The sequence below is a fragment of the Labrus bergylta genome, chromosome 18, assembly GCF_963930695.1.
Source record: "Labrus bergylta chromosome 18, fLabBer1.1, whole genome shotgun sequence".
NCBI classification, from domain to species: domain Eukaryota; kingdom Metazoa; phylum Chordata; class Actinopteri; order Labriformes; family Labridae; genus Labrus; species Labrus bergylta.
Genome location: NC_089212.1, coordinates 12,425,569 through 12,448,483, shown reverse-complemented (window position 1 = coordinate 12,448,483; position 22,915 = coordinate 12,425,569). Strand labels below are relative to the sequence as shown.

Below are 22,915 nucleotides of genomic sequence, written 5' to 3'. Positions count from 1 at the left end.
ACATCAGTTTCACAAAGCAAACACATCCAAAAAAGGAATCAAGCAAAAGGCAACTGTCAAAAATCCAGTTTTGCAGTAATCTGCCATTGGAGCCAGATTGGAGCGCCAGGCCAACAGCCTGCAAGGAAAAGAGAAGGTGGCGCCGAGGTTACTTCACTGTCTCTCACCTATCCGTGTCTGACTGCAACAGATGCTCAAGGGGCAAGTTGTTGGTATCCGCAGATCTGTGAAAGAGAACGTTCTTGCTGTGGCAGTAAAAAGCGTACACAAGAAAAATCCACAAGAAGAAAGGACTGGCAACATGAGGGAACGACACACAGGGTTTAAATACACAGACAATCAGGGGATGACCAGATGCATGTTAATAAAATCAGAGCGTAAGGGGCTCAAGGATCTAGATCTAGAGACAAGGGTGATTACAAAATAAAACAGGAAATGACAATACTGAAACTATAAACAGAAACTTAAAACATGACCTGATTTAACATGACGGACCGTGTCAATGCTGGGTGAAAAAGAACTGTTGTTTACATATAGAATCATTTTATTATTTATTGTGATGAATCCATACTTGCTTATGTGTTGATTGTAAGTGCTCAATTAGTGATAACAATGAAATTGTGATAAATTGAGCAGCCCTGCACGACACTGAGCTTTAATAGTGCCCAATCAGATGTGTGCATGATCACTATAGGTGAGGACTGTTCAGATGTAAACATGACTAAGTAATACCTGAAACTCTCAAAATTAACCATCCAACTTTGACAATGATGTCAGGATTGTTCTATTGTGAGTGAACACAAAACTGTCATTCCTTAATAAATATGACTCACGTAATACTCTTTCAAAATAACGCAATCCTCTCTTATTGTCCTCCAGAGTGGATCTCTGGCCAAGAGTATAAAGCTGGGATACAACTGGGCAACTGAATGCGTGACTTTATATTGCCTATGTCATTTCTCTTCCCACCCTTTAATCATCTTGACTGGTCAAAGAGTTTTTTAGGAGAGAAAAAAAAATCCCCATCATCCATCATCTGCTCCCCATTAGTGCTGAAACGGCTAATGCATGCACTTCTTTTCAGATGATGGAAAATATGAATTAAACAGTGAAACAAAACCTCTTGTCTCTCAAGTATTAGTTGATGATTTACCCTCAGATTATTAAAAGTCTGTGTCTAAGTGTTTTCATTCAGTTAATAGAATACAGAGTGAAATAATGTAAATGCAGAATCTGTATGGTTAAAGGTAGCCATTTCTTCCCTAATCCCTTCTCACTGTTGTGACACGCATTAAAGGTAGCCTGCCCTGACAATAAATCTCTTTCAGAGCCAGTCATTCATTCCACATAAGGGCCCGTAAATCTTGAAGTTGGTCATAAAAGTAAATATGCTTTTGTTTTGCGGTTAGCTTTCTTCTCGGCGGTAGCTCGCACCAGTCTCTCCTAACTGAAACCATTTGTACGGCGGAGCAGGAACCTGCTTGTTTGCTCGCTTCTTCAAGTGCACACTCTAAAGTACACAAACGAGGTCATCATATCTCCGTTTCAACACCTCTTAAAACTGTTTTTATCCTCCTGATACTTGATCAAAGCCAACATTTCAGCATTTGCTTTTGTCTCGCGCTTTCTCTCGATGTCAGATTGATCATCTGTCAGGTTTTCACATGGAGAGGAGAGTTTTTTTCACCTCTACCCAGTGAGCACTTGCTCATAAAGCATCAGTCGGGGCTTGAATCTGTGACCTCAGAGCTTGGCGGCATCCTTTCCCAATAAGTCATGATTGATATTCTGAAGAGAAAGCAGATCTTTGCATTCCTTTTCAGACACCTGATGAGTAGCTTCATCTGGCTTAGTTGGTTCTTCTCTTGAGCCTGTGAGGGTGGATACAGTCTGTGAGGCCTGGCACCGACTGAGGTCACTGCCACAGAGGAGTGTCAACCCCCCCCCCCCACACATCAGAGCATAATTACAGAGCTGGTGGAGGTAGAGGAGTGCCAGCTCCAGAAAAGGAACAAGGCTCTCCCTTTCATTTGGAAATATTAACACATGCAAAGGCCGTACCACCACTGCAGTTATGACCAATGTGCACTGGGGAAAACCAAAAGTCCACCTATTGCAACCGTTTTCTCTCAGAAATATGTTTAAAAATGTAGAATGGGCGCTTTGTGCATTTTTGAGCAATTTAAAAAATCTTGGATAAAGGTGGTCATATGTGGACTCTTATTACTCTCTCTGCACTTTCACCTGTAGTTTGGGCTGCCCACTTTGATCAGATCACCAAAGATGCATGTTACTGCTCAGTGGAAAAGAGGCCTAATTGCTAAGCGATAATACCAGATCAATGTCCATGGACAGTCTTCTTGTCTGGAAAGTTTTTTTGTCTGCTCTCAGTGTAGTTGAGTAGCTAACTGACTAAATGTTAGGCAGCTGTGGCTCAGTAGTCGGTTGTCTCTCATCAGGAAGGTTGGGAGTTCGATCCTCAGCTCCTGCAGCCACTTGTCCGATGTGTCCTTGGACAAGACACTTAACTCTAATTTGCTCCTGCTGCTTCGTCTGCGGTGTATAAGGGTGTGTAAATGGGATTTGCTAATACTGATGGCCACTTTACTTAGCAATCTCTGCTAGGTGCTACCTGTGGTGTAAAAGCGGTTTGAGTAGTCAGAACACAAGACTAGAAAATAGCTCAAGTCCATTTCCCATTGAAATGCCTCTAAGCCCCATTAAGAGTTTTTGGTTGAATCATTATGACTAATAATGATTATGGTTGGGACCAGATATGATCAATATAAATGTTGGGAATCCCTAAAAAATCATATTGAAGGAGAGGAGGGGGTTGAGATGCTTGATTGTATGTAAGGCCTACGTAAGGGTTTTTGTTTCCAAGTTTTAATGAGGGTGTTTGGGTCCACTCACCTCAAGCTCAACTACCTAATTTTAAGGAAAATGGTCTGATTCATGGTTTGCTCCTAATGATGCAGAAAACACAGAGGCACAGATTGTTGCGTAATGACTTGCCAGAATACAGGAAATTAAGTGTTTGATGCTCCAACTTTTGGCCTTGGTCAAAAAAATGTGGCCGCCTGGTGAGTCATTGGGAAAGCACTGATAAAAAGCTCCTTTCTCTTTACCTCTGGCTGCCTCTTGGTCATTTTTTGATGTTAGGAAACAGGTCAGGCAGCTTCAAACCCTACTTTAATTATCTTGATTGAATGGAATCAAAACATCCCTTTGAACAGTGTTTCCCTTGGATGCTGCTGATATTAGTCTAATGACAGCATTGCTCCTTTTGCTTTCTTCCTTTTTTTCCCCTTTTCTCAGGCTTCATCTGGAGTGGCCTTTGTGTCTTTAGAAACACGTGTTGGTATATAGGATTAATGTACATCACACCCCTCCTCTTGTACCACTGTGTGGTATAACGCCTACACCACCCACAGCTTGAAGCCAGAGAAGGAGCGCTGTGTCATGAGAATAAAGCTGCTGTTGGGTGTTTGGTGACATGGGTGTGTAAGTGTTTGTGTGTAATCAGAATGACGTGTGCTTTTCTATCATATATGCGACTTTTAACATTGTGGTTATGATAAAAAAATAATGAGTGTTATCATTGTTTTCAGTTGCTGTCCCAGTGTTGGATTGCATCAAATCCCTCCTGTCATCATCAGGGCTTCAAATCCTTTTTTTGTTTGCTTAGTAACTCCAGCTGTGTTTTTGTTTGTATCAGTTGGCTGTATTTTGATGTAGGACGATGAGGTCACTTTAGTCTCATTGTGTGGTTGCTGATGAGCACCCATAATTTTAACTAGCTCGTGTTAAGTGAAAGAGCAGAGTTTTGGGGCGGACAACGCCCTTTTGACCGACATAAAGTGGTCAGCAGCTACTTTACAAAATGTATCTTTTTTGGTCTGTCACATAAAAAAAACAGCTTTGGAAAAGCTTTAGTCATTTAATATTCATCTAAACTATAGGTTAGTTCCTATTTATATCATCAAGTTTGAACACTTTAAGATAGAAAAATGACTGTAACCTTTTCATTAAACTCTCATGCTAACTATTCTATAGCTGAATGGTAAGTGCTATATGGTAAGAAGCTTTTCCTTCTAACCAGGTAAAGGGTTTCTTAATGCCAAATTCAACCTTTTGTTCATACAGGTGTGAGAGGTGCTGGTGTTTGTGTGTTTGTGTGTGTGTGTGTGTGTGTGTGTGTGTGTGCGTGCGTGCGTGTGTGTAGATAAAATAATGGAAGGGTAAGTAAAAGTAAAATAAAAAGAATATAAGATTCTTTGTTTCACACACTAAAATAAGTCAGGGTATAAAGAACACACTGCCGACTCCACTGCTCAGGTACAGCATCATTCTGTGTGAAAGACTGCTGCCGTTATTATAAAATAGAGAAATATGATTTCGATACTATCCATGTTGTCTGCTTGTGCCTTGATGTCAAATGACACCAGAACTAAGAGCTATGTGATTGCCAGTACAATTTCATGGAACTATCTATTTATAGCAATGACAGCAGGAATACATCTTTGTAAAGGAACAAACTGTCCCATCTGGTGTAATATAGCCTGTAACCTTCAAACTAATTTCGCAATGCCAATAAGTTTGGCATGTCATAGGTCTTCACTATTTTCAAGTGCTGTTATCAATCAGCTCAAAATCCAAAATGTGAAATTCAAAATCCAGTTCATGTGGCTTCTAGTTAACAATGATAGATGTTTGTCATTACCTGCTTAAGAAACCCACTCGTGGCCTTTGTGCATAATTTTCCGGTTTGTTTAATACTTACACGATAACAGACTCAAAGTGTTCCACATCAGTGGCAGCCATCTTGGCTTTAATGCCTCAATGACCCTTAAACCTGCCCCGTATTAGATAAACGTTTGTGATTGTCCTGACCTGAATCAGGCCAGATGGAAATCTGATAGATTGGGAGAGGGACCAGACACATGCATCTGCTAAAGCAAATGCAACACGAACTGGCAGATTTGTCTGGTTTCCAGGGTACAATGTTCTTTTCTCTTTTGAAGTATTGAAACTATGCTAATTCATAGCAGAAAAGGATGTGACTTAGTTTTGTCTCTTAGAGATTTGACTGAATCGAACACTCTGCCCCTATTCAGCAGTGAACGGCTGTTTCTCAAAAGGTGGAAATGTATCCACTTTATTTGTAATTCTATGCTGATATGAAAAATCTAATGTCATCTTTATTGCCTTTGTAGCTTAAAAAATCTGCATGATGAGAACTGAGATGTCAGGTTTCACATGTGGCATGCTCTGTGTTTTTCACATGGTTTACTTGGCGAAAAAGAATAGCCTCCCCACCCTTCCCCACCCTATAATTGCCATGGGACCCAGTTTATTGTCTTCCTATAAATGCCTCTCCCACTGGTGTTATCCACAGCAGCAGCACTTGTGTTAAGCGGTTCAGAGAGGCTTTTCCCTGCCTTGGTTGAGCTCTAACTTTTGACTTTTCCACTTATTATGACACCTCTCAGAGGATTCATCTGCTAGCAATAAAACAATCCTAAATATCCCCTGACTCATGTCTCCATGATCCTTATTAAGTAATATTAGAGTTTTACTGCAAAAAAACATCTTTAATTCTGTTTCTTAAAATTAAGAATCAAAATTCAACACCACTCTCATATTGGGTAGTTACTAGGTGTTTAGCTTAAGTTAGCATACCGCATTGACGGAAAAATGGACTAAACATCTATTTCTGCTCTGTCAAATTCTAAAGAAATCTGTCCTCCAATTGTGTGATGAAAATAAATGTAGCACTTGAAACAATGAAAAGAGCTAGCTAGCCATGAAGCTAGCTTATTGGAGATGAATTTTAGAGTAGCCAGGCAAAATGTACTTCTCGGTCAGTTTGAAAACACATTTTAGTTCATTAGGTAATGTTTAATTTGTTCAATTTGTACAAAACAGTGTAGCCTAAAGCAGGGTACACACTTCAGAATAATCTGGCAAATTTTGTGTTGATTACCCTTCCAACCAAAGTCAGCAAAGGCTAAATTATCTAAAGTTTATATCTTGCCAGATTGTTCTGTGGGAAGACAATCGAGGCTGTCCCGATTGAATTAATTCGTCCTTATGTCATTATTCTCAGAAACAGCCGTGCACACACTCTGTGTAATGTCACTTGGAACGGAACATAAGCTAATCAGGATGCAAGCTGACTGAAGCAGGAAGTACATCAAACACAGCCATGCCGAGGACAGCAAATCACGAGTCAGATTGATGACAGAAATGGAGGACCAACTTGTCTTTACAGTCTTCAAAAACCACCATCGTCAATTCTTCCTGCTCGTCATCCACGTGATTTCGGACACACCAGTTGCTAGCTGGTGAACGCTTCTTTGAAGTACCGCGCTGACAGTGTTGGGAGCCCTGTTTAATCTCTCACTGTTGAAAAAGTACCAGCTCATTGTAAACCTTTTAGCAGCTGAAATCTAGGTCAGATACTGAGCCTGACAATACACAGCAGCATGTGTCGGAGGGGACAAGACGTGCAAAAAGATGCTTGGATCTATTTTCCCTCCAGATGCTTTGGATAAATATCCTAATAGTCTGCTTTCAAGCTCTTTGTTTGGATTCATTCTGCGTGTGTCATTATTTGGCAAACACTAAAATGACTTGATATTAGCAGCTTTGCACATTGATGCACATTGGAGAGTCTTTTTAAACCACAGTCAAAGCCAGACTGTGTTTACAACGGTCTGGAGGTATCTCAAGACAAGATCGTCTTCCATAACAAGAACTGTTGAACCTTCAGATGAAATATTTTTCAACCACTGACGGCTTGTTGGATTATGCAGAGATGCTGAGAAGACACAGGTGGTGTGAATATTTTAACCCAGTATCACATTCAACATGCTTCTTTGATTGAACGAGGCAGCAGGAGGTTTTGATCTGTGCAATAGTTATTGCTCCAGACCACCCTCAGTTTGGAGGGGAAAAAAATGCATGTATAAAGTCCAGATGACCTAAAAGTAAATCTTCTAATTAATCAGGAATGTATGGCAATCATCAAGTCATTTACCCCAGATTCAAACTTGGATCAAAACAAATCTCATATCTGGGACATATCTTGAAGACCATGATACACAAATGCTGACGTACCCTCTTCTGCTGTCGTATTAGATTGATTTGTGTTCTACGTTCACAGAATAAGAAGGGGAAAGAAAAGCTGGTGTCAAGAGCTAGATTGTGCCTTTGAACATAGAGGAGTGCATGATCAAAAATGTTTGTAAGCATTACCTGGCTTAAGTCTCAGCATGCAGGCAGGTTTTTAACATGCATGCCACATCTGCATTATAGCACCTTTTCCTCATAACGTGGCACATAGCAAGGAAAATATCAGTCTGAGAGAAGGAGATTGAAGAAGCCGTTGCCTCCATACTGTTTGCTCCTGAGCTCTCACAGAGAGTGCTCGTGGCAAGGCATGTGGATGGATCCTGGCAGGTAGCCTGGGTCCACGTGGCACAGCCAGAGCTCGTACTATACTTCAGATTTGTTGAGAGAGAAGGGAAAGAAAACAAAAAGTGTGAGAGAGAGAGAGAGAGAGAGAGAGAGAGAGCGAGAGGAGAGACTCCTGTTCTGAACATCAGCTACCTCTCTCTGGGTGAGTCAGCATTGCTGGCTCTCTTTTACCAAACAACAATTTCCCTTGCCTGATATTCCTTGATAAACAGACTGTCACAGTGTATTATGAGGAATTACAAAGAGACACTTTCTCTGATGTAGAGTCTGTTGCATACTACCTCACCCTACACTTCAAAAGCACCAAAGTATGTGATAGGTTTGAATAACAATCTATTCTAATTTTCATAAAAGACATGAATTATTGCACGCCTGTTGTGGTAGACTGCATTGGTTTCCCAATAAAACTGGCAACGGGATAAGAAACAAGCTGTTTTTATTATGTTCGTAGCCTGTTTTCTAACAACAGAGTGACTCAATCTGGCCTGCATACATTTTTGATATTACAAAAGGCCCCTAGAGTTGAGGCCAATGAACTGTTTTGTGGCTAGTTCATGCTAAAACAAACTGTAAGGTTGGCCAGTGTCCACATCACATAAGGGTTGTTCAAGGAGAAACCCATTGAGGTGATTTTCCTATGTCTTTGCATCAAGATAAAAGATTTTTTCTGAAAAAAACTCAGAAGTCTATATGTTCCTCCTTGGACGTATAGCTTCTGGAGCCATTTTTGATTTCAGCTGGTTTGAATTCAGAACTTGATTGAATAGGTCACAAGTTGCACTCATTAGTTTGTTTGAAATTTGCAGTAGAAGTTTTAGTTTCACTTTCATTGACACGTCCTTGGATTAGCAAGCTGCCTCTTGTGCATGTTGTCCATAATGAGCTTGAGGATGTGAACAAGGTCATCAAGCTTCCTCCAGCGGCTCTTCATCCGGCTCCAGATAGTCCTAAACATGAAACGTAAGAAAAGTATAAGAAGAGAGAGAAAGCAAACAGTCATCTCTATAACCTCTTGCCCTCTGTTTTATAGCAGTGGCATACAGGAGAACTTTCATCTATATGGAGAAGAAGTCACCATTAGGTTTAAGGCAGGTTTGTCATGTGGCATGCTTGGTGTTTTTGTTTCGTCGTTGCTGTTTGGAGTTGTTTCTGCGAATGCATCTGCATGAGAGGATCCAGCTGTTAGATTTGGCAAATCTCATCCACAGATGTAATCCAGAAAAGAGGCTCCAGGCTAACAATCTCAATGGCTCACAAAACGTGTGATATGATTGAGGTCATATAATTACATGACTTTGAAATTGAACTTCATGATTGAGCATGCTCAGTACGGTTCAGATTTGGGCATTCCGTGATTTGTTTTTAATCACAAACATATTATAAGCTTTAAAATGTTTCCTATTTTGTCACTTTGGTTACAGGCGGAAACACTGCAGATGTTTTTCACTGAAACCCCATGACAACTTTAGGATGGAATGCATTGCTTTTATTTGGACTCATTAGCTGATTATCAATGACCGCCACATGAAGACATTGCTTCAAGACTTCTGAAAGTCATACAAATGAGCTACTAATGATGGTTTTGCTTCTAGGAATGGCAAACAACTCCTCACTTTGTGAGAAAACAAAACGGGAAGCACAGGGTAAGACAAGGACAGCTTCTCAGGAGATGTCATAACATGCACGGATGAGCTTTTCATTTTTTTAATAACTTTGATTCTGTATTCAGAAAGGGCACTTGGCAGTCAATGTCATACATACAATGCTGCACTTTATATTAACTCTTGACACTAATGCAGCATTGAATTCAAAGGCATTCATTTTATATGTCATCAATAGGCTGACATACTTTCCTCCTGAAAGATAATTATGTTTGACATGTTTTTCATTCTTAAAGAAAACAGAGTCTGACTCTTCGTGGCCTCCCAGCGCTCTTGTGACCCAAATAGTTGATGTGATTATTGGACATCTTCAACAATATGTCAATTGGCTACATCATGGAGAGCCAGTTACCAGCATTTTGCTGATGTTCAGATAAGCTGAACTCTGATCTCTCTTTCTCACCTGCTTTGTTTGAGAGTCACACAGCCTAACCGAACATAGAGGTAAAACTTGCACACATTCCTGAAGAAGCATAAATACCGTAATGTATGAGAACAATCGCTGGAGTCGATCAAGGTCAAGAAACACTATTCCCTTCTCCAAGAAGTGAATCATCTATACTTTGACACAGACAAGAGACTAATTTTCTGTTTAGTTCTCCCAATACATTGGAAAACGATCCAAACTGGTTGAATTCAGTTATTAGTACTGCTTAATCGATTGTTCCTGTAGAAACACTGGCTACCACATGCTGCAAATAATAGTCTGCAAATAATAGTCTTTTATGGAGCAGAAAACGAACCATGTCTGCTTAACACTTACATTCTCATAATCCTTTCAATTGTCTCTGCTAAAAGCCAATACATAATCATAAACAGTTTTTACAACATTATCAAAACCTGCTTGATCACAGGCATTTAATTTCATGCATTAGAATCAAATCAGAGCAGATTGACCTTTCATGACGGACACAGATAAAACTGGTGTTTTGATGTGATTTTTTGTGAGTCTGTGCTTGGTACAAACTGAAAGCTGTGATATTTTCTTCTCCAACATTCATGGTACACAAAACGGAATTCAATTCAAAATGTTCTGGGTCATCTAAGGTGTTTTGGTTGTCCCCTAGCTTTCCAATGAGGCCAAGAGCAGTTCAAGGTTGCTATCCTGTAAAGCATCTTTTTAATCTACTTGAAGGATTGGCACTACATTTTTGTTGAGAGATTTTCCTTATTTCTACAAGGTGAGGCCTACTGATATTGGCGAACCCTGCGTTTTGTCTGAAACCAATCTAAGGTTGTGTTTTTTTGTATAAGATATTTGAGTTGTTGAATGGATTGCCAAGAAATTTGGCACACACATCAATGTTTTGTGCAGGATTTACCACAGTTAATTGAGAAATCTTGCACTGTGTCATCTGTTGCCATCATCATATCAAAATGTTCTTTGGTGTAACACAAAACACCTGATAAAGTAATTCCAACCAGCCTCAAGTATGCTTTGTTTTCAGTGCTTATTAGCACATGTTAGGATGCTTACTTCATAAAGTGGGGTAAGGTGGTTTACAACTGCTAAACATTAGCATGTTAACATGGCCATTGTGAGCATTTATGAAAGAACACAATGAGTTTTTTAAGATGTATTATTGAGTTTTCTGTGCCTTTATTGGAGAGATAGGACAGTGGATAGAGTTGGAGATCAAGGGGAGAGAGAGAGTGGGGAATGACTTGCGGGAAAGGAGCCATAGGTCGGATTCAAACCTGGGCCACCCAGGACTAAAGCATTCGTACATGGGGCACACGCACTAACCACTGTGCACCAGTACCCCGACTTCCGAGTTTTTATATTAAATGTCCTTCATTGTACTAAAGCTTGTTCAATGTTATGTATTTAAATATCAGATTAAGTCACAGATACAGTTATAACAGACTTGTCTGGCAAACAAGTATAATTCTGAGACCATCTCTCTAAGCTGTAATAAGGTTAAAATCATTCATGTTTATATAGAGAGACTGTGGGCTTTCGCTTGATAACCGCCAGGATTCATTGGGTGCTAATTTAGCCACAAACAAATGGTTAACTATTAAATATGTGACACACATGCCAAATTCATTCAAACTTTGCTGAGTGATAGCTTTATCACCGCATAGCCTGGCAGCCAATTTCAGAGTTTTTGGTGTAAAGTTCTTGAAAAGTAGTGCAGCTGTTTTTTTTTTCAAATTAAATAAACTAGTTCTCCCCAAAGATTTGGGCTTTTTTGGAAACATGCATTTAGTGGTGTGAGGACGGTGGTAAAGCTAGACTCTGATTTTTATTTTCCCTGCTTAGGATGCTGCGTTTCTCACTCTGGTGCCTGACAGGAGTCTGATCCCATTCTGGTCCTGGCTTTTGTACTCTGGATGAGGTAGCCTTAACTCAAGGGCTCAAGTAACGGCCGCTTCAAAGAGGCTTCAGATAGAAGCTGTCATTATAATCCTATTGGGAGACAGGGGGCAATGCTAGGTGAAGCGGCCACACACTTGAGAGGAGGAAATTCTTCGAAGATTTAAACGTAAAGTCTAGTCACACTGCCATCTTTCAGTCTCCTTAAATCTGTGTATGTGTAATATGTGATATTAGTCAAGTGGGCAAAGCTTTAATTATTCTTTTAAACATACTGAACTCCCCTCTGTGTTTAACTGAGATCCCATCCTATCATAGATGTCATAATAGATTTAGTAACTCAGTGTTTAGCTTCATATTTCTGCTTGATCCCGCTGTCTCCAGTAACCTACCATTTCCCTGTGTGCACGTCTCTTTTGAGACGTCGACGTTTTATGAAGTATCCATCAATTTCAACATTATTAGATCATACATATGCCGGCCTGGCAACTAGACTAACCAGGAGAGATGGAGATTTCAACCACAAGGCGCTGGACTGACACTCTAAAACAGGCCTGCGGTTGGCAACATCCTCTCTCAGACCAAACCATTTTTCAACCTTGCTGCTGCTTTTTTTTAAAGTAGCTGTGTTGACTAGGCAGTCCAAATATGGCCCTACCACAGGTCATTCACTGGTCAGTCTCTACAGTACAATTCCATTTTCTATTTTTAAAAATCTTTAATTATCAGGAAAGTAATTTTAAGTGGGTGGGGATGGATACAGTTTGACCTACCCTTTCAGATTTGCCACAAATAGTAAAGCGAATGAGTTCCATTCATCTAGCCACATCTGCTGAAGCTTATCCTTCATTGTTGCTTAGCTTCTCAGCATCAGTGAGGTATGTGACAGACTTGTTTAACATTTGAATGACAGCAGACTAGATGTCTTGTTTTATTTAGTATCTCATACATTTTAAATCCCAGTGGCAGTCTTTTTGTAAGTATTCTTTATGACGTCTAAGAGCTTGTTGTTTCCTGGAAAACACTTTAAAAATCTGGCGGCTGTGTCTCAATGGTAGAGCTGGTTGTCTCAAAACTGGAAGGTCAAGGGTTTTGATCCCCAGCTCCTGCTGTCAGATGTCGAGGTCTACTGGAAGGCACTGAACTCCAAATGGCTTGTGCTGCTACGTCAATGACTTAGTTAGAGCTGATGGACTTTACATAGCCACCTCTGCCATCAGTGTGTGGGAATTTGGTGTGAATGGGTCCATTTACCATTTACAGTTTATTGTGCACTGAGGGGCATTTATACACGGTTCACTTAAGAAAGATTTTTGGAGTATATATGACACACAGTTTCTTTGAATTCTTCCAGGGATTCAGCAGTATTCAAGCTAGTAAGCCATTTAGCATATTCTTGCTAACCATTTTGATTTTTATACCACTTTATCTCACTGCATCTGGAGTTTATCTTCTAAAAATACAAGCCATAGTATTATAATGCTTGTGATGTTTTTTTTCCCTTCCCAAACAATATACTTTTTCCAGTTATTTGTCAGATGAGATGAGCGAGATCAGCTCTTGTTTGATTAAAAAAAAAGAGTAGCTCAGCAGAATCGCTTCACTACTATAATTCTCCATGATTCAACACACTTTCAGCATGACTGGCATGGTGTATGGTAGCGTTTTCACCTTCCATCTACAGTTACTGCTATTGGCTGCTGTAAACGCCAATCAATATCTATCAGTATCTCCCTAGCATTCTTATTTTTTTGTTTCTTGTTTTTTTCTTTACAGGTAACACACTAACATGTGGACTCCAATCGCACCCTGCTAGCCTTTTCATGATACTTTCTGTAATTTAATTTTATCTTATTTATGATTTCAGTAATTCTCAATCACTAAGACACGCCTCTTATCAGCAGTGTAGATGGTCCTCAAGGCATGACTTTCACACTTCCTCCTGACCACTTTTCAAAGTTTGCTTTTAAAGCAGACATTTGGTTCAGTGTGTCGCACCAGTGCACATTGATACATTGAATGTATTGACGACACTGTATGGACTGTGGTTAAGGACTAAGGCTTTCTATGGCCTCATAGTGTTTACATGGTTTATGTTGGCTGTCTGTAAAAGGAAGGAAGAACATGTGGTGTTGATTGCCACATCTTTAAGACATACTACAATGGTGACATTTTACTCAAAAGCAAACTGTAACTAAAAGTCATTGAAGAATGGAAACATTTCACATAAATGATGAACTGTTATATGGTTTTGATCCCTGTTTAAATGTTTCTGAGTGTCAGCCATAAGCTAGCAGAGCACCCAAGCTTGTCCACATGTGAGATGAGTCGTTTGCTCCCTATTAGAACCAGTTGTATCTGCTGTGTATCAGGGCAGCGGCTCACAGGTTGGCTGGACGTGCGATGGGGACCCACAACCAGGAGAAGAGGTCCTGCAGGATATAAAGGAGAGAAGAGGGCAGGACCGGCGGCTCCAAGAGATCCAACAGCAGCTGGAGCTCCTGGGTCAGAGCCAGGAGATTACTGTGAGTTCAAAGCTATGTTCATTCTCGTACGCACAGACATTACCGAGAACATGCTCAAACTTACACAAGACTCACACAAGATATCAACACAATCTGTGTTTTGCGTTATTATCCTCCTCTGCATTTTTTATCTGTAGACACGTGTGTGACAAATTATTACAAGCACAGAGCTCACCCTCAATCATTCTCAGAAGGGGACGATGAGATCAGATGTAATATTCGAGTCTCCGCAGGCCCATATTTCTTCGTCTTCTTACCAAGTTTACTTCACTCCCTTTGTGCAATCACACAGTCACTTTAAAGTTCGCAGTTTTGTGCAAATAGTACGTTTTGACTGATTTACTTTTGGTTACTATAAGGAGTCTTCTATGTCTGTACACAGGTTTGATTTTAGGGACAGGGCGGTCGTTTACTCCACTGATAGCCTTTTGTCCGCCACCATGTTTCATTGCTTTCTAGCATTCTTCGTTCAGACTCGATCTCCATGTCCACAGTGTTACCTAGAAACGGTCGTGCCATGTCTGCTTTTAGGAGCCCCAGTAGAGTTACAACCACATCAGTGTCACTCTTTGACCAAACCCTGTAGCCAAAGACCCAACGTAAGAATGTTCGGAGAACAAAGGTGGATAGCTTTGATTTCTGCTTATGTTTAATTGTGTAGCTTTTCCCAGTCTTGCGTAACAAACTGCCTCTTTGCTTCTTCACAGTAGTGCTGTCAATTGGAACTCAAAAAACTCTTTCCCAACTCTTGTGTTCTCACCCTGATGAACCACAACATAATGTATATATGCTTAATATAAACATAAAAGATGCCATTTTGCACACATAAAGTGAGCTCATAAAAGATGAAGTGGCAGCCACACCCTTACTTCAAGCAGGACACCATGCCGTGATACTCAAATCTATTCCTGGCCTAATTAAGAAGACACAATTGGAATTTTTTTTCCTAATGAAGCCTAACTCCGTTTGAGGAAACTGTTCTCTCATTATGATCAGAAAACATCAAAACCACCAGACTCTTAATTACTGGTGTGAGCTAGACACTCTTTGCATTTAGCAGTGTGTCACTACATTTTATATTCTGTGACTAAATGATTGAACCCTGTGAGCGCCTGCAATGTAAATAGCACACTCACTGTGTATAATCTTAGTGCCATCGGGCTTGTTTTGTGGCTTGAAAAGATTTATTTGTGTGGAATTTGTCTGGGAGGGCATTCTTAAACAGCTTCTCACAGCTCCAGTGTACTCATAAAGTTGATTTATATCACATCCGCAGCCCAGATCACTTCTCACAGTCACTCTGCACCTGAAGGGTGCACAGACTTTGCAGAAGTTTCTAGTGTATTTAAGATCAGTGATTATAATTAGATTTTTGGGTTCGTTGTTTAAACAAATTTGTGAAACGTCAGAGCAATACAATAGAAGTAAAAAAATATAAAAGTTGTACAAATCTTCATACCTTGAGGGCAAGATGAGAAGAAAAATAACACTCTGTCTCTGTGGTAAATATGAAATGAGAGTCAAAGGGTGATTAGCTTAGCTTAGTATTTAGAATGGAAGCAAAGGGTAAACAGCTGGCTTGAATTCCTCCAAAGCTTAGAATTATTACTACCATGGTTTTCCACCAAATGAAAACAAATACGTATTTGTTTATCAAACATAAATATAAAATTTAGATAATTTTGGTTTATTTTAATGAAGTGTAATGCTTAATCTTTGTAAAGTGGGGCCTGACGGATATGAGATTTTTGGGGCCGATACTGATATTGAGAAAATCCAATTCCGATCTATCGTCCAATATCTTTCTTAGATTTATCTTAGAGCTTTGGAGATAAGTAGATATATATAAACAAACAAATTTTTTTGCGTTAATCCCTCAAATGCTGTTATTAAACACTTACAGTTAAACAAAAGCCTTTATCGGCCAAAATAACAACGGTGCACTGGAACACAATTTTTTACTCATAAATGAACAATTATACAAATAAACTTTATAAAATTAACAAAAACTTAAGTAAGAGTAACATCGGCACATTTCGGAGATTAAATTAGCCGATACTGATAGTCGCGAGATAAGATAATATCGGCCGGTCGATTAATTGGTCGGCTCCAAGTTAAATAGAACAATGGTTAATTTGTCTGCCCAGTACCTCCATGCATCAGCTCAACTTAAACTTAGCATGGTAATATAAATTTGGGAAGTCAATGTGTTACAAAGTATTTCATAGCATGTGATGACCTGAAAACCATACAAATGAGTTTGTAAATGTCTTCTACATTGTGGCAGTGACTACAGAGTCTCTGTTCCTCTTCAGTGTAATTGACTCAAGTGTTTGATGTTAAGAATTGAAGTGTTCAGACGGATATCTACCTGATTTACCTCTCTGCCGTGATGAATTTTAACAAAAGCTTTGCCATGTTGGATTCAGATCTGACACTTGGGTTTGTGCGTCATCCCTGCTCTACTTTCTCTCAGTTCAAACAACACTTTTGCCAAAGATTCACTTCTCTCACCTTCGATTTCGCAAACGTTCTGGCTATTAAAAGGAGAGGTCAGTTTGCTCGCTGAAGGAAACATTTATTTTGAACTACAGTAAAAAACAACAACACAGTACCAGAGAGAAGAGATAACATAAAGTCCTGCAGGGTTATTTGTAACAGTTAAAGCTAAATCTGTGATACTCAACAGTTCATCCGCTAGTTTTCCTGATACCTCATGTGGCTTTATTCCAAGACCAACTGCAAAAGGAAGAACAACCTCTACTTCAACAGTGAGGCAGGATGGGAACTCTTGACATTGTTAATCATACAGCCTTTTTCTGTTTAGCTAGGATTCCCAAATGCAATTTTACACAAGAGATTCCTTCCACAGAGGGCCAGTTAGGTTCCAAGAAATGAGAAGCCATCACCCTCCTCTATTTCAATCCATCCATGGCTACTGGCTGTTAGCCTTTGGCTTGTCACGCTGTCTGCTCTTGTTTTCCCTCTTTATGATCTCATGAAATAGAGACGATTCAAGAAAAAGGGTTCCCCACAATCATCTCTACTGTTCCTCTGCCACTGCTTTTAATGAGTGGCAGACAATCTCATGGCATTTGTTTCAGGAGTGTAAAATTAGTTTGCCATAAGCTTTAGGTGGGAGATTTAGATTGGACCCAGAAAAAATCCATTTTGGACATATGTTTAGGTTTCATCACAGTAGCAATTGACTAGACTTATATTTAATCAAGAAATAACAAAACTAGCAGCGCTTTCAACTTCCCCGGTCTTCTTCTTCATAGCTTTCTTTAGCTGCCACCCCCCACCCCCCATTTCCATTGTCCTATCTCTCTGATTTCACTTGTAGTTGGAAGCTAGTAAGCTGGTCGATCAGATACATTTAACTGCAAACTAATCATTCTAGCTATCCCCAGCAAGCATTGCTTAAGCTAGCAAGTCAGGTTATACCATTAGCTCATTCTTTAGCGCTCAAGCTTCAAGTGTTAATACACCATGAAATGATCAGCTGTATTTCTCATTTAGGGGGATTTTAAGGATCAGTCACAACAACCAGAGCTAACTGAAGGTCATGCCTACAAGTATATGATTTTTTATGTATACGGTGCACGTGCAAGAAGCCATGCAAAAAGTGACGGGGTAAAATGAGGATACTGGGATTCAGCCAGGAGTCCCTGACATTAACAAGGTATGCCAAAGTCTCCCTGGAGCAAATAATCTAAATTATCTCAATGATCTGACATTCAACAAATTAACTTTTTCCTCTAACTTCAATGCTTCCAATTGATGTCATCTGTGTACTATAGCCAAAAATCAGCATAGTGATCAGCCTCGTCATTTGGATGGGAGCACATAGTGTGTAATGAATAGAATTCCTTCCTATATTAGAGGCAAACTGGCCCTCTGGGTCTGTGGATGATAAAGCTGAGGTATGTGTCTGAAGTCAGTGACCTTGAAAGCTGAGCAGCCCACGCTTGTGGTGAACCGGTCTTGCACCCTGTGTGTACAGGAGCCAACAACGAGCTGTGCAGAGGTGGTGGCCCATCGCAGGACAGATAGCTTGGGGCTAAAGAGTTCTGGCTTTGTCAGATTTATCTCCGATTTGGAAAATGATACAAAATACTGACAATGATCTTATATCAAAGGTTGGGGGTCCACCCACCTCACCACTGTTTGCAATTAAGGAATTTGAGTCCACTGTCTAGAGGGCATAAAACACTCTAAACCCACGGACACAATTGATGCTATTGAAATCCATAAGGAAGGGGAGTGAAGTGACGAATGACAGTGCAGGATTAGACTGTATAGAGCTGCTAAACAGAACAGTGTCAGTAGGTTTCCTTTACACTTTCCCTGCACAGTCCCTTTATGTAGCTACAGGCAAGACAGAGACAGATGCAATAAGCTTGCTGCTCTGGATCACAGGTGGGGAAGCAAATTAAACTGCCAATCTTACATTAACATACATAAAAGATGCAAACTTTGCATTTAAAAAAGACTCAAATGTGCCAAGAGCAAATGCTTTTTTAAATCAATTTAAGCACTCATTGATTCATGAGATAATCGATGATTTGTCGGATTTATGAGCAGCCGAATCAAAGCTATTTCCTTCATGATGTGCTAGGATACAGTCAAGGAAAAACTCGGATTTTCTAACAAAAAAATAATAAGTGAACAGAACACCATGTTTTCTAAGCCTCTGATCTAATAAATAGGAAGTCCTTTGTCTTTTTCTCCTCCAATATTTAAGTCAAAGTACTGTAAATAGGACAGAAGCGAGTGTCTTTCCATAAACCTGCCAAAGCCTCTAATTTCGTCGGCTGTAAGTGAGTCTATAGATTTTCCATCTACAGCTTGTATTTCACATGTTTATGCCACAGGATGTATGCCAAGGAAAATCTCCAAAACCAGCCTCACACAGCTGCATACATCCTTTGACTTGGCAATAGTCATCAAAAAATAAACACTAAATAATTTAAGTACTTCTTTTACAAAAGATGCCTGCACAAAAGATTCTCATGGCAGCTATAAAACAAAAGATTGTCCAGTTCTGACAAAAGGTTTTATCACCTTTCACTTGATCCGTCCGTTTCCTTTTAGATTCAGAATAATAAAAAACATTGTGTTTAAAAACTTTCAATCAGGCTCAGCACTGCTGTTCCTGTTTCGGTGATAACCCCAACGGAAGAAAGGAACTCCCTGGAAACATCTCAATCAAACATAATGTGTATTCTCTTTGACAGCTTTCCTAAATTCACAGCTCTTCTGTTTACAAGATGAATGTGATGTACGAAGGACTGGACTGTAAGAGCTGATGAAGCTGTAACACTTTAGTTTAACTGGCTCAGTCAGAGTGTCGGAGAGGAAAACACACATCAGTAGCCCACATACACCCTCGGCCTCCAGAGCATTAAGGTCACCTGAGGTCAACCAGCTTTAAAGGGTCGCAGCATTTTGCCACAGCAATAAAAAACACTCTTTATTCCATCTCTTTTCTTTTCTCTCTGTAGGAAAGGCTAACTTAAGTTTCAGTCCAGCTGGCTGGTGCTGGTTAAAGGCATTTCTGGCCATTAATGCTGCTGCCGGTGGGACACTTCTTCTTTATTACCCCAATCATGAACACGGCAACACTCACATGACTCTAATTGACCACTGCTTTTTTATGTCTTCGATTCTTTTCATGCACAATATTTCTCAAGGTGCTGTAATGGCTCATATTTGTGCACATTTATGGTAAAATTGCTGCTATACAAAGCAAATATATATATTTTTGCAGGTAGGATCTAAATGATAGTTTTTAAAACTTACTTTAGAATAATATGAAAGGGAAGATACCTATCCTTGTTTTTCCATATGGTTAGATGGATTTGCCAAAATGAAGTCAATCCACAAAAACAGGCCTGGTTCATCTTTCTTCACTATACAAAGGTGCTTGCTACATGCATGTCAAAGGACAAAAGCATGCAGCACTGCAGGGGGTTGCAGGCTGGAATGTGATAAATAGATAGATAGATAGAGAGATACTTAAGGTCATTGCATGTCAAATACACTGAAATTTAGTTTTCAGCAATCCAATCCATAGCATTATAACATTAGGTTAACACTATAAGATGTGCAGTTTCTGGATAATTGCAGGAGGTCAGAAATGAGTAACATGGGCCAACCTGCCATGACCTCAGGGTGGTCATTACATGCTGCATGACTTTGAACATGGACAGGATTGTCTGGTAGAGATCTATATCAGCAGCTTGGGCCCTGTCAACAGGCTGAGGAGTTTCAGAGGGGGGTCTGGTCAGCGGAGGAATATAAATGATCGATGAAGAGTATTAGCCTCAGCTAGTGGGGATAGATGAGACACTGGAATGTGATTTTGTCCTGAGTGAGTCAGCGGGAGGCAGAGAAGAGTTGAAAACAAACTGCAAGGGAAAAATATCATCTCGGTTTGAGAAAAAAAGTAACATGAGCCTAAATTGGTACAGGTTTTTAATATGTTTCCATGTGGCTGCTAAATGAATTTAATTTGATGTCAAACTGAACTTAGTATCTGGGAAAGACACTTAGGGAAAATATTCTTGTTAGCTTTCTTGCCAGGAATAAGATGTGTCAATTCCACTCACAGCAGCTAGCATGTAGTAGCTCTACGACTAGGACTGCAAGGCGATTGAAGAGCTAGCATGGTTGTGTCCAAATGTAAAAAATAATAATTGAAAAATCCTCCTGCCAGCACCTATTAGCTCAACATCTACCTCCTTAAACCTTGTCTATTTAGTGTGTACGAAATAAAAGTTTAAAACTGCCCATCTTCCCATCGTTATCAACTAGGCTTGACACAGCACACTTGATTTTTTGACCTTGTTCCCCAAATGGCAAAAAGAACAATGAACACTTTGAATACTGACCACACCTCTCATCAGGATAATGGACGGAATAAATGGGTCAGGACATCCCATCTCTAACATCATGGACAGTTCAGCGTAGATAACAGCTAGAAATCTGAGTTACACTCTGACTCACAGGAAGAATGAAGACAGTGATTACTTTACAACGCAGACATGTAAGGTCTAGTGTTCCTGCACACGTTTTTGGCTTTATGCTCGTGTTATGAAAGGTAATGAGTTGATATCACTGGAACAAACTGACTGTTCAGTTGCAGCTGTCTAAATAAAGTTCTATATTCTCACACGAAAGAGGCCATTGTGTATGAGCACTCTTGCAGAGAGTAAATTAGTCATGTCTCACCTTATTAATGGAACGATAAGGGAATTAAAGATTTAAGTGGCCAAAAAATTTGGTATTAGAAATTGCTCTTGCACTTGCCAGATATCCCATCACTCTCATGAATAGATATTGACATTTATTTAGATGTGTTTCCTCATAACCTAGTTTCAGAAGGTTGGCGTCTTCCATTGAACTCACATGCACTCCCAGAGCGGGTTAGACTCTACTTATCAGTACAAAAACAACAGCAACATCCAACTGGAAGGGTTTTTTTTTTTTTCCCGGACAGCTTCCAACTAGGCACAGGGAGTGAAGTATATTATTATGAACTGCCACTGTTATCACAGGTCGTGTGTTAATACAATATGTTGTCTGCAGTTGTCAAGAATAAGACCAGTTAAGGATGTTCATAATGGAAACAAATGTAGAGAAGGTGTCAGGGAAACATCAGACGTCAAGCTAAAAAATATTCTGTCTTCACTTTTGCAATTATACAAACATATCACCTCAACCAAGTTGTCAGATGTTTATTGTGCATGTTTGAAATGTTGTAAAAGAGTTGGTTGTTTGACTTAACTTAGTAAATGCATTCAACCCAACAGTGTAAAAACTAGCTTTAATCCTAGATCATACGTTTTTGTTTTCCTGCAGAGTGAGTCACCGGACCTCACAGAGGAGCAGTTACTTAGTCTGCTGGATGAATGTGAACTAACAAAGGCCTGGGCCCAAGATCTTCAGACACCGTGTCCCAGTTGAACCGCTGCTTTCAGAATGCGTACCAAAAGATGCTGTATCACTGTGATGTAGCCAGAGAACAATAACTGGATCTAAAGATGTTCAAATAAGAGACACAATCATTATCAGAAGAGATTTTCACCTACGATAATAATTGTTCTGTACAGCTTTTAATGGATGTAGATGTAACAACATTTTTCTCTATGTCTACAGTAATATAACTAATAATTAACATGTTTCACAATTGTAAGGATTGGATAAATTATAGCTCTAACCTTTGGTATATGGCTAAACCTTGGATAAAACTGTTATTTTGATCCTAATCTGTCTCCGTTTTTATTATACAGCTGGATTGCATCCTGTTGTTTTTATTTGTGTAAATGGCTCTGCATGAGGAAGCTAAGCAGCGGGGCCACCCTTTGTATTAACCTGAGTATCATAATATGAGAACAGAAAATTGCTGTCATTAAGTGTAATAACAGGGTACGGTGGCCACAGAATGTTCTACTGCACACAAATATGCTCAGCTGACAGCAGCGGGTCTGTTTAGAGAAGTCTGAAAATCCTTATTGTAATAACTTTCTCCTCTTCTTTGAATTGTGACATGTCTCAGTTAGTAATGGGAGTCTGCGCCACTGAGTGATAGATCCAGCTCAGCTCCAAGCATTCCTTTCATTCCTTCCTCTATAGGTGATCTGCTTCAGAGTGGGTCAGATTAGAAGGATCCACTGAAATCGGACCCTTCGTGACCACTCAAATTTTCATTTAATAAAACAAGAACCCACCGTCAAAAGACGACCCGCTTTGAGATTTATGCTTTTTAGTTTGTTTAGGAGAGTTGTGTAGCTGTCGACACGACTCCTCTTTGCTCCTGCTTGCACAGTGTGAGTAACTAGTCTGCACCTGGCTGACCCCGGCCCAGAGGTCCTACCTGTCCTTTCTCTCATGGCACTGCACACCTACAGGTCTGTTCGTCT

The 22,915-nt window shown here is 39.9% G+C and overlaps 1 protein-coding gene across 2 annotated transcripts in view; it reads left to right on the top strand.

Annotated features, from left to right (window-relative positions):
• Nucleotides 1-22,261, top strand: part of fsip1 (fibrous sheath interacting protein 1) — a 28,138-nt gene extending 5,877 nt beyond the window's left edge. Inside the window, exons 9-10 of one of the 2 annotated variants that reach the window (XM_020630152.3) lie at nucleotides 13,836-13,988; nucleotides 21,855-22,261. In XM_020630152.3, the coding sequence (XP_020485808.2) occupies nucleotides 13,836-13,988; nucleotides 21,855-21,959 (258 nt within the window). In that variant the 3' untranslated portion in view covers nucleotides 21,960-22,261. The remainder of the gene's footprint in view (nucleotides 1-13,835; nucleotides 13,989-21,854) is intronic. The other variant, XM_020630154.3, reaches the window with a different exon arrangement.
• Nucleotides 22,262-22,915: the final 654 nt, after the last annotated feature.